At 48.5% G+C, this 13,164-nt stretch overlaps 1 protein-coding gene across 1 annotated transcript in view; it reads right to left on the bottom strand.

The window, feature by feature from the left end:
* Col22a1 (collagen type XXII alpha 1 chain) overlaps positions 1-13,164 on the bottom strand; it is a 213,363-nt gene that overhangs the window by 139,918 nt on the left and 60,281 nt on the right. The window contains exons 12-20 of the mRNA XM_050144864.1: positions 11,539-11,592; positions 11,322-11,375; positions 10,204-10,257; positions 9,630-9,674; positions 5,604-5,657; positions 4,225-4,269; positions 1,100-1,144; positions 670-699; positions 379-432 (exon numbers count right to left, since the gene is read on the bottom strand). Coding sequence (XP_050000821.1) covers positions 379-432; positions 670-699; positions 1,100-1,144; positions 4,225-4,269; positions 5,604-5,657; positions 9,630-9,674; positions 10,204-10,257; positions 11,322-11,375; positions 11,539-11,592 — 435 coding nt within the window. The remainder of the gene's footprint in view (positions 1-378; positions 433-669; positions 700-1,099; positions 1,145-4,224; positions 4,270-5,603; positions 5,658-9,629; positions 9,675-10,203; positions 10,258-11,321; positions 11,376-11,538; positions 11,593-13,164) is intronic.

Here is a 13,164-nt window from a genome sequence, read left to right as displayed (position 1 = left end):
GCCGCCTGCACAGAGCCTCTGAGCGATCAAGGCTAATCGGAGAGGTGGGAAAAGTAAATATGCATGAAGTGGTTCAACTGTCACTTCAGTGACCCATCTGAGCAGAAACGGACACACCAAGCGTCCTGATCACGGCCTGTTGGGGGACAAGGGGCTCTGAGTGCAGGCTGCGTAATCTCTGCACTTGATTGTGCGTCAGCAGCAATGCCCCCTGTCCACAGTTCAGTGTCCCGTGGAGGATGGTAAAAGCCCACAGCTCCTATCCTGAGCGAGAACAGAGCTTCTGAAATACTCCCCTGTTCAGCAACAGGAAAGAATATGCATCCCCAGACTTACAGGTGTTTAAGTACACCCTGCCATGAGGGAGGAGTGACTTACCGGTGCTCCTGAAGGTCCAGGTGGGCCTTGGTGACCTCTTGGTCCAGGGGCTCCCTGAAAAGACAAGAAACTATGCATTAGTCACCACTCTCCTCTCTACCTGAACAGGAACACCACCACCCAAGGCCTTTCATTGACAAGGTCCCAAGCTCCCCAAGCTCCCAGGAGGCAACAAAGGCTTCTGACTCTCAGCTGGAAGTCAACTGGACCCATCCCTGAAAGAATGCCTGAGCCCAACCCCATAGCTGTGGCTTTTCTTCTGCCAACATGGGAAAGACCTGTTTTCCATACCTGCTCTCCCTTCAGGCCCTCTCTGTGCACCTGAGAGACAGACAGGAGTTAGCAAAGGTGTCATCGTGTCCTCAACAGTCACCAAACACTCTCGGTTCCATCCCAGCTATCCACTCTGCGTGTCACAATGCAGTGGCTTATGATTCTTCCCCAATCTGATTCAGTGTTTGATATCGAATGCCCTTTTTGATAAAGGTTTTAACAGCACACATTAAGCATACGTAACAGTGGGTTTCATTATGGCCTTATTTAATGAACGTACATAGTATTTCCTGGTTTCACTCCCCCCTTGGCAACCACCAACTGCCTGTCGATCCCTATCCAAGGTCTCTCAATCAGATGAGTTCTGCTTTATGCAGAGAAGTCAGTAGTACTCTATGACCAATGCCATGAGCTCATGAGCGCATGGGTCCCACCTTCAGTCACTCACCACAGAGCCTGGCACGCCGGGGGGTCCTGCCGGCCCCACATCTCCCTGCAAAGGAGAGAGAGTACAACAGTTACGTCCTCCACATTCTTCTGTTGCCTGCTCCAAACACGGAGAGAATCTTCTCTGTGCTCCACCACACACATCACCATCATGCCTGGACGTCCCCCCGCCTCGAGTATTCTAGAAGCTCTGCATCCGATTCCCATCTCACTCTCAAGCTCAGGTGCTACTGGAGGACTCGGGCCTTTCCATTTCCTCTTTGTGCTCATTCAGACCAGGGTCTCAGCAGCTCTTGTGTGAGGTGTGTCGCGTCTATCTACTGTTCCAGAAACAGCGCCGGACCCCCATTCTGGGGATACCTGGTGCGGCAGGCTGGGCTGGAGGTGGAAACCAGAGGATTTCTACCTTTGGAGTGGCCCTTGTGCCAAGTTCATGGTTTAGCACGCAGTCGGCACTTATCTAACGTCTACCAAAAGAGAGACCCTGCGTGGGGACAACCCAGTCACATGTCTGCTAAGCTCCTGGGGGTTGGGATGATTTGCTACCTAGTTCATCGATACACTGGAGATAGTGTACAATTTTCAACATAGCACAGCACAGGTGCTCCGAGACACCTAATGGATGGATTTTAAAGTACATTTAATAAAGGAGGAAGGATTGTAGGAGACAAAGGGGTCAGGGACACCCCAAGGACACGGCCCACAGAATCAACTAACCAGGGCTCACAGGGGCTCACAGAGACTTAAGCATCAGTCAGGGAGCCTTTATGGGTCTGAGCTAGGTTCTATGCATATGTGTGCGTGTGTAACTTGCTGTTCTTGTGGGATAGTAGGAGTTGTCTCTGACTTTTTATGCCTGTTTGGAGGACCCTTTTTCCTCCTACTGGGTTGCCTTGTGTAGTCTTGATATAAGGATATGTGCCTAGTCTTATTCTAACTTGTTACACCGTGTTTGGTGGATACCCCGGGGGACCTGACCTTTTCTGAAGGGAAAAAGAGAAATGGGTCTGGAGGAGGAAGGAGGTTAAAGGAGGAGTGGAGGGAGGAGAAACTGTGGTCCAGATATAATTTAGGAGAGAATGAATGAATAGATAGATAGACAAACAGACAGATTTAATAAAATCTGTTGTGGAATCCTGGACAAGATACTATTTTTGGTCTGCAGTCTCTTATCTGTAAAGAAGGAATTCAGAAGATGGCCCCTCTGGCTCCAATGGTTTTCTCAAGGATTGTGAAACAGCAAAGGTCTAGAAGATCTTCTATTTTCACTCCCATAATGAGATGAGAGGCACCAGACCATCTGAGCCTGGCTGGCTTGTTAATTATCTCAATGAATGTCCCAAGTAATGTGATGATCTGTGAGCCTGACCTTCCACCTTTGCATCTGTCATGAGAAGCAATACCTCAGCATTTCCCCAAGTAGGATAAGATAAACTAAATCTTCAAATACAAGAGAAATACGCAGAATATAGACAACACACACGCACACACACATACACATGAAACAGGCTTGTGCAACAAGTGCCATTAGTTCTTACTGACTTGAACTAGTAACTTATTTTAAGATTTTAAGTCTCTGCAGGGGGAGTATTAAAATCCTAATATTGGAATAACACAGCAATGCAAATCTCAGTTGTAAAATCGCCCAGCAGGGGAGAAATGTTAACTTACCTAGAAATGATATTGAAGTTGAGCAAGAGAAACAGCACTCTCCAGCCCTGTCCAGCCCTGTCCCTCAGTGCCTACTTCTATCAGTTGACTCACTGACTGATTTGCCGTGCACACTACACAACCCATGTGCTTCTGCCCTGTAGTTTAAGTGTCTGCAGGGAGTTTGACTGTGCCGAGATGGCCATATATGCCTCCTGCTAGAGTCACTCTGAACATCAGAGATGCAAGATTGTTCTCATCCCAGTGTCCATACACTGCATCCCACCCACCAGCAGCCTTTCCACACACCTCTGGGCCTGTCTAGCTTCTTCTAAGTTCCTCTAGGATTCAGTAAGAATAGCGTCCATGGTCCTCCCACAGGGGTCTACCTTACCATCCTTCCTGCTGTGACAACAAACCCACACCTACTCCCTTCGCTTTTGTGTTCTAACTGGAATGTTCAGCAAGGCACCCATCTTCATTACCAATTCTCATCCTGGAAAGAACCCGACTTGCAGTCCTTTGGGTTGAGATGCAAAATCCTAAGCACCATGTTTATTAAGTAAGCCTTGTGGAAGGTGCTCTAAACAGAGGACCAGGGTGCAGGGATATGGCTGCTAGCCTAATTATTAGAAGCATTTCCAGAGATGACACAAATCATTTGCAAGATTGTTAGGAAGGAAGAAATGAAAGAAGATTAGGAAGTACAAAGGAATTTTTAAAATTATTTTTTATGTATTCATAGCATCCCTTAGAATACTTTAAGACCAAAAGATTTTAAAATATATCCAGATATTATGTAATGGTTTTACTTGGAGTTTATTTTTTAATTTATTTTTTAAATACTATTTTTTCTCATTTTACATGCCAACCCCATTTCCCACTCCCTCCCTCCTCCTGTTCCCTCCATCTCCCCCCCCCCATCACCCATCCTACACCCCATCCACTCCTCAAGCAGGTGATCCTTCCCATGGGGAGTCCACAAAGTCTAGCACATTGCTTTGAGGCAGGACCAAGGCCTCCCACCTATATCTAGGCTAAGCAACCTGTCCCTCTAGAGAGAAGGGATTCCAAAAGGCCAGAACAAGTAGTAGGGATGAATCCTCATCTCACTGCCAGTTGGAGTTTATTTTTGATGGGTACTTATTATATATATTACACATACACACACACACACACACACACTTTTTGGCTTTTTGAGACAGGGTTTCTATGTGTAGCCCTATCTGTCTATCTGTCCTGGAACTTACACTGTAGACCAGGCTGGCCTTGAGTTTGCAAAGATTCACCTGCCTCTGCCTCCCAAGGTCTGGGATTAAAGGCTTGGGCCACCACAGCTGGGGCACCCAAAGGGCGGGTATTTATTCTTAAGGCAGGAAAACAATTCAAATGCTAAGGCAGAACTGATTGGGAGTTCCGGACACCCAGTGAGCCTCCTCTGTGCTGTACTCTCTTCCCAGGTTCTGGCTTCCTTACCTTCTCTCCCTGGGGTCCTGCCACACCAGGAGGTCCAGGTCTTCCCTGGTGGAAAAAAAGCAGAAATGGATTATCACAGGTCCCGGGATACACAGAAATGAGTGGAAAAGGGAATTTCCAGAAAATGCATCTTGAACAGGGACCTGGTTATCCTTAGGAGGCCCGGTCTCCCAACTCTAGGCTTCCCAGCTTCCTTCCCCCACTAGGAAGCTCTTCCTCTGGAAATCTGAACCCTGTATACCCACGCTGCCATCTTTGGAATCATGCTGGTAATTGCAACTGGACACCACAGTCTGAGAAAAAAGCACAAGGCCACCTTTTGCCTAAAGACAAGGATGCCAGAGAGAGAACTTCACAAAAGGCAAAAGCACAAACCACCCAGATCTGCCTGGCAGCAGAAGGCAGAGGGCGGAGTCTGATGGAGCCCTTTGGAAATGCTTAGAGGTCTTGGGCATGGGTGGCTCAAAATTAGAAAAGGGGAAGAGTCAGCCTAGCCTTGGGCCAGGATTAGGAAACTGACGTGAGAACCTAAGGCCCAGAGAGGTTGCCTATGAGATGCCAAAGGCATTGGACTACTGCTTTTCGGGTCCTCGCGGTGTAGGGCATCCTACTGAGAGAAGCCGGCAGGAAAGAGTGAGCATGCTTAAAAGGGACGGGAGGAGAGAACAGGGCCTGCCCTTCATGCGCCTGTGTTGCTCCTTGGGAAATGAAAGGACTTGAAGGAGAGCTGGACAAGCCATGGGCACCCACCAGGAGTGGACTGCAAGGAGAATTTATTGTAATCCATGGGAATGAGGCTGTCTATGCCCAGCACCGTTCTCAGTGGAAGTCCGACTAAGTCAGCAGTCTCCAGTTCCCAGTTTATCCTTCCAGAGCCTAAACTATAGATGCATTTTCTCATGAACAATTGCTCTGTCTATGGAGGCACAGTCCAGATTACTTCATGGATTTCACAGTTCCATCTCCTTCATCCATACCATTTCATTTTATTGTACACATTCCCTTCTCCTTCATCTGCATCAACGAATCCTGCTGCATGCAACTCTTTCTTCTTGCTGAGCATTTGGGCTGCTTCTAATTGTTTCTTCTAGAGATGCGGTGAAGGCAATACTCCTGTATACTGACCCCTGTGAGCATGTGCATCACCTATGGGCTTCACACTATGGCAATATATCCTATTACCCAAGGAATAATGGATGCAAACCAATGTGTTTGCTGGAATCCCTTTAGTGTTAAGTCTTGCAAAAATCAACACAAGTGAGGTCTGGACCTTGCACTACTGTTGCCCCCGCTGAGCAGGAAAGAAGCTGAGGTTAGTGCCAAGGTGCACTCATTCTTGTCACAAAGAACATTGCCTACCAACCCCACCACCCACCTACCTGTGCTCCTGGCTCTCCAGGCTTCCCAGGGAATCCATCCAGGCCTCGCTCACCCTAGCGAAGAAGGAAAATGCAGAAACAAAGAATGAATAGTCACATGGAAAGAGCTGGCTGGACACCCTATGATCACTGTCACAGAAGGCAAGGGGAACCTAGGCCCTGAGTGTCAAGCATGCTCAATTCCACTCTCCATCTGACTCCCCCACATACAGGAGAGCTAAGCACATCAGCACACAGAACATCTTCAGGATTGAAGTTACTGGGGTCAAAGAGCAGAGGGGGAAAACTTGGGAAACTGTAATTCTATCTCTGTTTCCCTTGCGACCCAGGGGTACCACGGTCTCCTCATCACACAGATCTTTATGTGAGTAAAACGTAGATATGTGGTGTCATTACACAGTTGGTAAAATGGCAGGCACAGTGTGTGTGTTGTTTACTTGGTCCAGCAAATCTGAGCATCCACCAGGCTCCCTGCCCTTGGAATGGACCTAAGAACTGACCACTAGCTAACAGCATGCCAGCATCCACCCATTTATCTAATCCCCAACCCATCTGCCCACATTAGGCATGATGTAAATGAACAATGAACCATCTCGCCACAGAAGGCTCGGGCCATGGGGAGAAGTGATGTCTGTATGTCTTTTCTCTGCCCACTGTTTCCACACCTGTTATTATATATTACCTCCTTCCTATCCCTTGGGATGTTGGCCAGCTTGAGCACATGAAAAAAACAAGGCTCAGAGTTAAGAAGCTACATGATCAAGCTGAGTATGTGGAGGTGGAAACAACTTTGGGGTATCTTGACCCCAAATCCTCAGACTATTTCCACTAATCCAAGGCCTGTGTAGGGTCCTCAGGGCAACATGCCGGGCTCCCTTTGGGTGCGTAGGCTGAGTGAATTATAAGAGTCTCAGTGTCTGTGGTTCATCACTCCTCTTCTCTAGACAGGGCTAGGCCTGCGTCCAAAGCCATGGGGATGCAATCACATGGTGAAACCATGAAAAATAGCAGGAACTCCTGATATCCAATGCCAAATGCTCTCCCTGTGAAATGTCACCTGGCACTTGGGCCCTCGAGAAGGCTCCGCCTATGCCTTGGCCCTCCATTTCTTGTGTCTTCACACCTGAAGCCCTAATTGAATAAAGTCCAGAGCCCAGAGATCTCCCAGATGTAGCTCAAACAGGGATAGAGCAAAGATGAAGCAGACCTGGCTGGACATCTGGACCGTGTCAGCTCAATAGTCTGCACCATGTCTCAACAACAGATGCACCAGGCAGCAAGTAGGAACGCAGACAGATGAGCATTCATCAGAGAGAAGCAGGAGTGTATGAGAGCCCAGATAAGGGGAGCAGGGAGTGGGGGGGCTGACAGAAATGAAAGAAGACAGCCAGGTAGTGAGGCAGAGAGCAAGTCAAAGACAAGCAAGAAATGGGGGAGCACAGAGGTGGCAAGAAAGGGACAATGGCAAGAGAGTGTGGGGAGTCACAGAGAGAAAGAGGAAGGTGGGACTGAAGAGACAGAGACACATAGAACACACACAGGTAGATACGACATAGGGTGAGAGAAATGCAGGAAAAGAGACATGGACAGGAGAGAGAGAAACAACGTGGAGAGGCACAAGAACAGAGACTGAGACAGAAAGCAAAGCTAGATACAGGAAAGGTACAGAGGGAGGGAGGGAGGAGAGGAGGGAGGGAGGGAAGGAGGGAGGGAGGGAGGAGAGGAGGGAGGGAGGGAGGGAGGGGAGGGAGGGAGGGAGGGAAGGAAGGAAAAAGTAATCAAGTTCTAAAAGTAACCTAACCTATAGATCCTTGAGGGCAAACTCTGAGAGTTCTTCAGCAGCTGACGCCTGAGATCTCAAGATTCTAGGTAGCTTTCCCATAAATGTTGACCCAATGAACCAAAGGATGTACTTCTATATGTCTGATGTACCAGGGATGCCCACGAAGGAGAAACACTTGCTACAAGTGAGACCCAACAGATAGCGTGTCAACCCTAAAGACCAAAGTCCTTGGGGAGTGGGTGACTGACTGAGGATAACTTCATATGAGAGTATCAGGTTGAAAACACAAAACACAGGAGTACCTCCCCTCACCTCACAGGCCTTGGTTTCAGTCCCATAAACCACCAGACCCCTCAGACATGCAAGGGAGCACATCTCACACATGTCAGCTCCTGTGTTTTCTTTCACGATTCTTTTGACCTCAGAGCTATTTCCTGAGAAAGGGAGGGTTATTCCTGGAGGACAAACTAGGGCTTTTAACAGATGAGAACTTAAAACCTCATCCAAGGTCTCGGGCACAGCCCAGGTTATCTGGCTCCACCGCAGGGACACTTGTCATTTCATCACTACGTCTACCTCTTCCTGAGCTATCCTGCCAGTGCAGAACACCTGCAGCGCCTCAGGCACTCAGTGCTGATAGTCACCCACCACGGTCCTGGTCATGGCCGTCCAGGTAGCACCAGGGCTCACAACTCACAGCCATTGGTACCATTAGCGGGTTTGTTCCTCTCTGCACCTTGGTAGAGAGATCTTTACACTTCACTAACCATGCCATACCCAGCAGCCTGAACAATCCACCTGGGCTTCTCGGTCCCTCAAACACAGGGACCTCCTTATCCTACGGAGACCTCAGTTGTATCCCTCAGACACCTGACAAACTCTGAAGGAAGGTCTCTTCCCCAGTTAGGGAGACCACACCACAGTGACAGAGTGGAGGAGGAGTCTCAGACACTGCATGCTGAGATGAGGCCCAGCAGCTGGAAGGACCTGTCTCAGGAGAAGATGGAAACTTCCTTCCTGCTGATGTAAGAAATCCAAGCGGGTCCTAAGAACACAAGCTATTTTAAGTGCACATCAGCCAAAAGAATTGGAGGGGGGCCCAATTCAACATGTTCACCAGTTAGGAAAATGGATATTCAGAGACATAAAAGACTCTAAAGATTCTTCCAGGAAACTCCCCCCAGCTGATGAACATGTTTCGTAAAGTGAAAGACACAAAAACAACACAGAAAAAGTAATGGCCTAGGGCTTGAGGGAGAACTCAGCAGTTAAGGATGCTGGCTACTCTTGCAGAGGACCCAAGTTTGCTTCCCAGCACCTACATGACAGTTCACAACCTTTGGTAACTCTAGTTCAAAGAACTGGAACCCTTTTCTGAATCCTATGGGTACTGCGCATGCACACAGTGCATTACATACAAATAAATAGGCACTCATAAAATAAAAATAAATCTTTCTAAATGTCGCTAGCCTTCCTACAGCAAAGACAAAGAGGAATTATAGGTCACAGACCAGGATACCTTATGTGACTGTGTGAAATGAACTAGGTACACATAAGGAAGTCTACAGGATTCTATCAGCATCTAGGCTGTGGATACACCAGAATGGGGAGACTGGAAAGTAATTTTCACTACGTCCCAAGTGAACTGAAATAAAGTTAAATTACTTAATGAAAACATCCCACTCAAGACTGAAGAAACATGTGCTATAGGAAAAGATAATGGGGTGCAGCCTGCCTGGGGGTCAGGGCCCTCCTGAGGGCAGGCAACAAGTCCCAGCTCTAAGAAGAATTGGACTTTATCTGAGTCTTAAGAAATTAAGTATGAACTAGGGAAGAGGGCAGTGAGAGGGAGGGGGCAGGTTCTGTAGTCCTTGGCTTTCAGAAGAATGTTGAGCATACATGGCATTACATAGATTGAAGGAGCAAATGAGAACTAAGAAATTATATAAGGTGCCATGTAAGATGTGAGTCTCTGACACCAACTAGGCCTTCTGAGCTCCAATCCAAGGAACTTTGGCTTGGAAAGTTGTACCTCTTCCTGGGCAAGAGGACTGAGGCCATAGCACCAAACTTTTGCCCGTCTGTGCAGATTGTTTCCATGGAGCAAAATGAGCTAGCACATGCACACCTGCCACACACATGTGCACACACACATGCACATACACACACACAGTGAAGAGCCCCTAGCATCTTTCTTTTTTCTGTGGGATAGGCATTAATTGGCCAGTATGGACTCTAAATACCTTTTCTCCTGGAGTCCCCCTTTCACCTCGTTCTCCTTGGAGACCCTGGAGGAAAAAAAAAAACAAGCAATGACACACCTCACAATGTGGCCTCCCAGTGCTCACCCTCTGGAGGCCCCCGGAAAAACTTCAGCTCACACCCATGTCCATGACAAGGTGGTAGAGAAGGTCCTATGTCACCCAACTACATCCACCAGGAAACCTGGATTCCTGCCTCAACCTGGACCTTGAACGCACACACTTCCAGACGAGCCCCTAGAATTGTTTCCCTGGCCAGTCCTCCAAGCTATGGAACCCAGCTCACCTGACGAAGGGAAGACTCCACCCTCCTTCTGGAGTAGATGACTGTGCACTGTGCATGTAGGTGGAAATGGCTTACACCAAGTGTCATACTCCCAGGCTCTGCCCTGCTTCATCAGGAAAGGGGCCCCAGCAATGTGCATTTAAACTTGTTCCCCTGGTGACTCATGAGTCTCATAACTGTATAGACTGAGGTGAAAGGCGGGCTGGAAAGCCAGCTGCTGACAGCTGCGCAGAGGGACAGAGCCACCTCCCAGCCCCACCATTTACTTACCGGAGCTCCAACGTGCCCAGAAGGTCCTGGCAGACCAGGGGGTCCCTGAGGGCCCTGCAGAAGAGTCCACAAAAGAAGAATGGGATGGGGAAAAGGGCAAGCGCTTCTCAACATTCTTTTTAGAAGGACACACTGCTTCTTATGTCACAGGTGCTTCCCACACTGCCTGTACCGTGGTGCCCAGTGGACACTCCCTGTCCTCATGCCTGGTCAGAACACCCACAGCTCTTCCTCCCACCCGATGCATAGTGAAGCCACAATCACAGGAAGGCATGCTGAACTTGGAGCCATCAGGAGCCTATATGTAAGAGTCCCACTGCCACTTGCCCCAAGTCCCTCAGCTTTCTTTCTCATGGTCTGACCCAGACAGGTGGGTGGCTTCTGAATCTCTGCATCTGATTGCTGTGGCTGAAGTTTTCAGGGAGCCACAGGATTTGTGCAGCCTGGACAAGTCCTGTGAAAGGATCTACCATAATTCTGAGCACAGCCTGGTTAAGCAGAAACTTCCTTCGTCTGAAGACAACACATTCGTACATATCTATGAAAAATCTACTAGAATAAAATCATTGGGCATTTCTTCTGTCAAAGCTATCCCAACTTTTATAAACTACCCTACAGCAACAAAAACGCAGTACACATACACACACCACTCCCACACTCTGCCTCCACACATACACCAAAACCACACACATATGCCATATACAACACCACACACACACACACACACACACCCCTACACGGCTTTAGTGTTTCACTGATTTTAGAAAAATAAAAAAGAATGCCTGGAGCAATAAGTACGTAAATGCTATGTACATTACAATGGCACCCAAATCACTGGCTGCCAGGCACCAACTGAAGAGGATGAGCCAGCTCTACCTGGATTGGCGTGGAAAGTCTCTACTGCTATAGAGAATAATACATTTTTCAACTGGATGACCAGTTTCTGTAAGAATGCACGAGGAATTATACATGCGTAGACATATATCCATCTGTATGAAGTTACATGAGAAAGAGGCAGAAACCGATCCAAGCACCTCATCAACATCTAAAGCAGCTGGTCTGCACCCCTGAGAACTGTCTGTTCCCCGAGAACAGACGCAGCTCCCAGCGATACTTACCCTCATGCCCACCTCTCCAGGCAGTCCCGGCTCTCCCAGCTCTCCAGGTTCCCCCTGAGCAAAACCGTCACATGGTCATAGTCAGCACGATGCAGGCCCCAGGCACCCCAAAGTGGCTGCCAGAGGCCTGGGGTGTCCACTCCCCACAGCCCAGAACTCATCCCAAGTGAGCCACCCACCAGTGATGAAGAACTACAGTGGCAAAAACAGAGCTTACTCTCACGCCTTTGCTGCCATCTCTGCCGGGCGGCCCAGGTGGGCCCAGGGATCCCTAAAAGAGAGAAAGAGAACACCAATTGGCATAGGATAAAGACAGCAGGGGGGCCGTGGAGAAAGCATCAGACAGGAGGAGGGGCTGGAAAACTCTGAGCGTTCCTGTAGCCTCAAATACGCGTTGTTGACCACGGCTCTCCGTGCCCTCTTTCCTATATGAAGAGACAGCAGTGACCCAGAGCCCCGTGGGAGGTGCGCAACAGGTCCTGGGAACCTGGAGAATAAACCTCAGTCATATACAGAGTGCACAGAGGAGTTTGCTGGGAAACAGTGGCTATGTCCAGGCCACTGTGGCCTCCTTTTCTTTTACCCTGGACTCAGAAGAGTTCGAGGGTCAATCACATGCATAGAACAAAAAGAGGAAGCTAACAGAGTATTTGGTCAGCAACTCCTATCTATCCGGGGTTTGGGAAAAGGAGGGACATTCCATTGGTCTCCAGGTCCATTTGTCCATCCTTACCCAAGTATAATGAGACACATGTCTAACTGGGGAATTTTCCCAAGAGGAAAAAAGTTGCTCTGAGCGAACAAGGGTTTCTGTGGTCAGTCATTTTCTAGGACACAGGGGGCTCAATGGGGTCTTTTTGGATCAAACTGTCACAACCATGGTTGCCATGGGGACCGCTACCATGGCAAGGTGTCCATGGCTTCCATTTATCCATCAGCAAACTGGGAAGAAATCACCTTGCTTGGTTCTCCCGGGATAGGAAGGGCTAAAGATTTCAGGTAGAGGTGAGTCCTGAAGAGACTGAACATTGACTAGATGCAAATAATTACTGTCATAACTGGGTCTGTCAGGGAAGAGTCAGTAGCGATAGTAGAGCCATAACAATTCTGATATATTAAAGAAACAATGAAGGTGCTGCCCCCCTGGGTTGATCATTACTGCATGTTTCCCAGGACCCTAGCACTAGGGGGTCTGGGGTCACCTCTGAGTGGAACTCATCCCCACAATCAACATTTATCCACACTTCACTTAGCTCTTGAAATGAAAGCACAGGAAGGTGACGCACTTCACCCAAAGCCACAGTTTTTATGGTAGAAAGCTTGACTTAGGGCCCCAGAGAATGCCTCTTTACTCTGCTACCGCATCTGGACACATCGGTCCAGTGATGTTTCACAATCCTACATAGAGACCAAATGCCATCATCACAGAGCATAGAGTGGTCTCTCAGGCCCACTCTTGACATCATGGGAGCTAGTACATCAGCACAGGTCCATGAGGCTGAAATGGAGGTCACATATAGGGAAATGCTCTAACCTCTCTCCGAGACCCATGTCTCAGATGCCTTCCTTCGCTGCTCATCCATCAGAAGTACCCCGGCCTCCTTAACTTCATATCCCTCTATCCTAAAAAGTTAAGTCCAAAGGTTTCCAAAAGAGAAAGATCACAAAAGGGTAAGTACCTCCCCTGAAGAATCCCCCACCCCCTGCAGAGGGCTTCCCTCAGAACGAGGCCTATCTAGGCACTGAGAGCAGACTTCTCCCGACACACTGGTTACCCACTTGAAATAGCGTGTTCTCGGAAAGGCCTGTCTGTCTTCCGGCTCCTATGGATTTGGATATCCTA

The sequence above is a fragment of the Alexandromys fortis genome, unplaced genomic scaffold, assembly GCF_014885135.2.
Source record: "Alexandromys fortis isolate MF-2015 unplaced genomic scaffold, M_Fortis_MF-2015_v1.1 scaffold_2_1_26212458, whole genome shotgun sequence".
NCBI lineage: Eukaryota > Metazoa > Chordata > Mammalia > Rodentia > Cricetidae > Alexandromys > Alexandromys fortis.
Note: the sequence above shows the minus strand (reverse complement) of the source record. Positions and strands in the feature narration are given on the sequence as shown.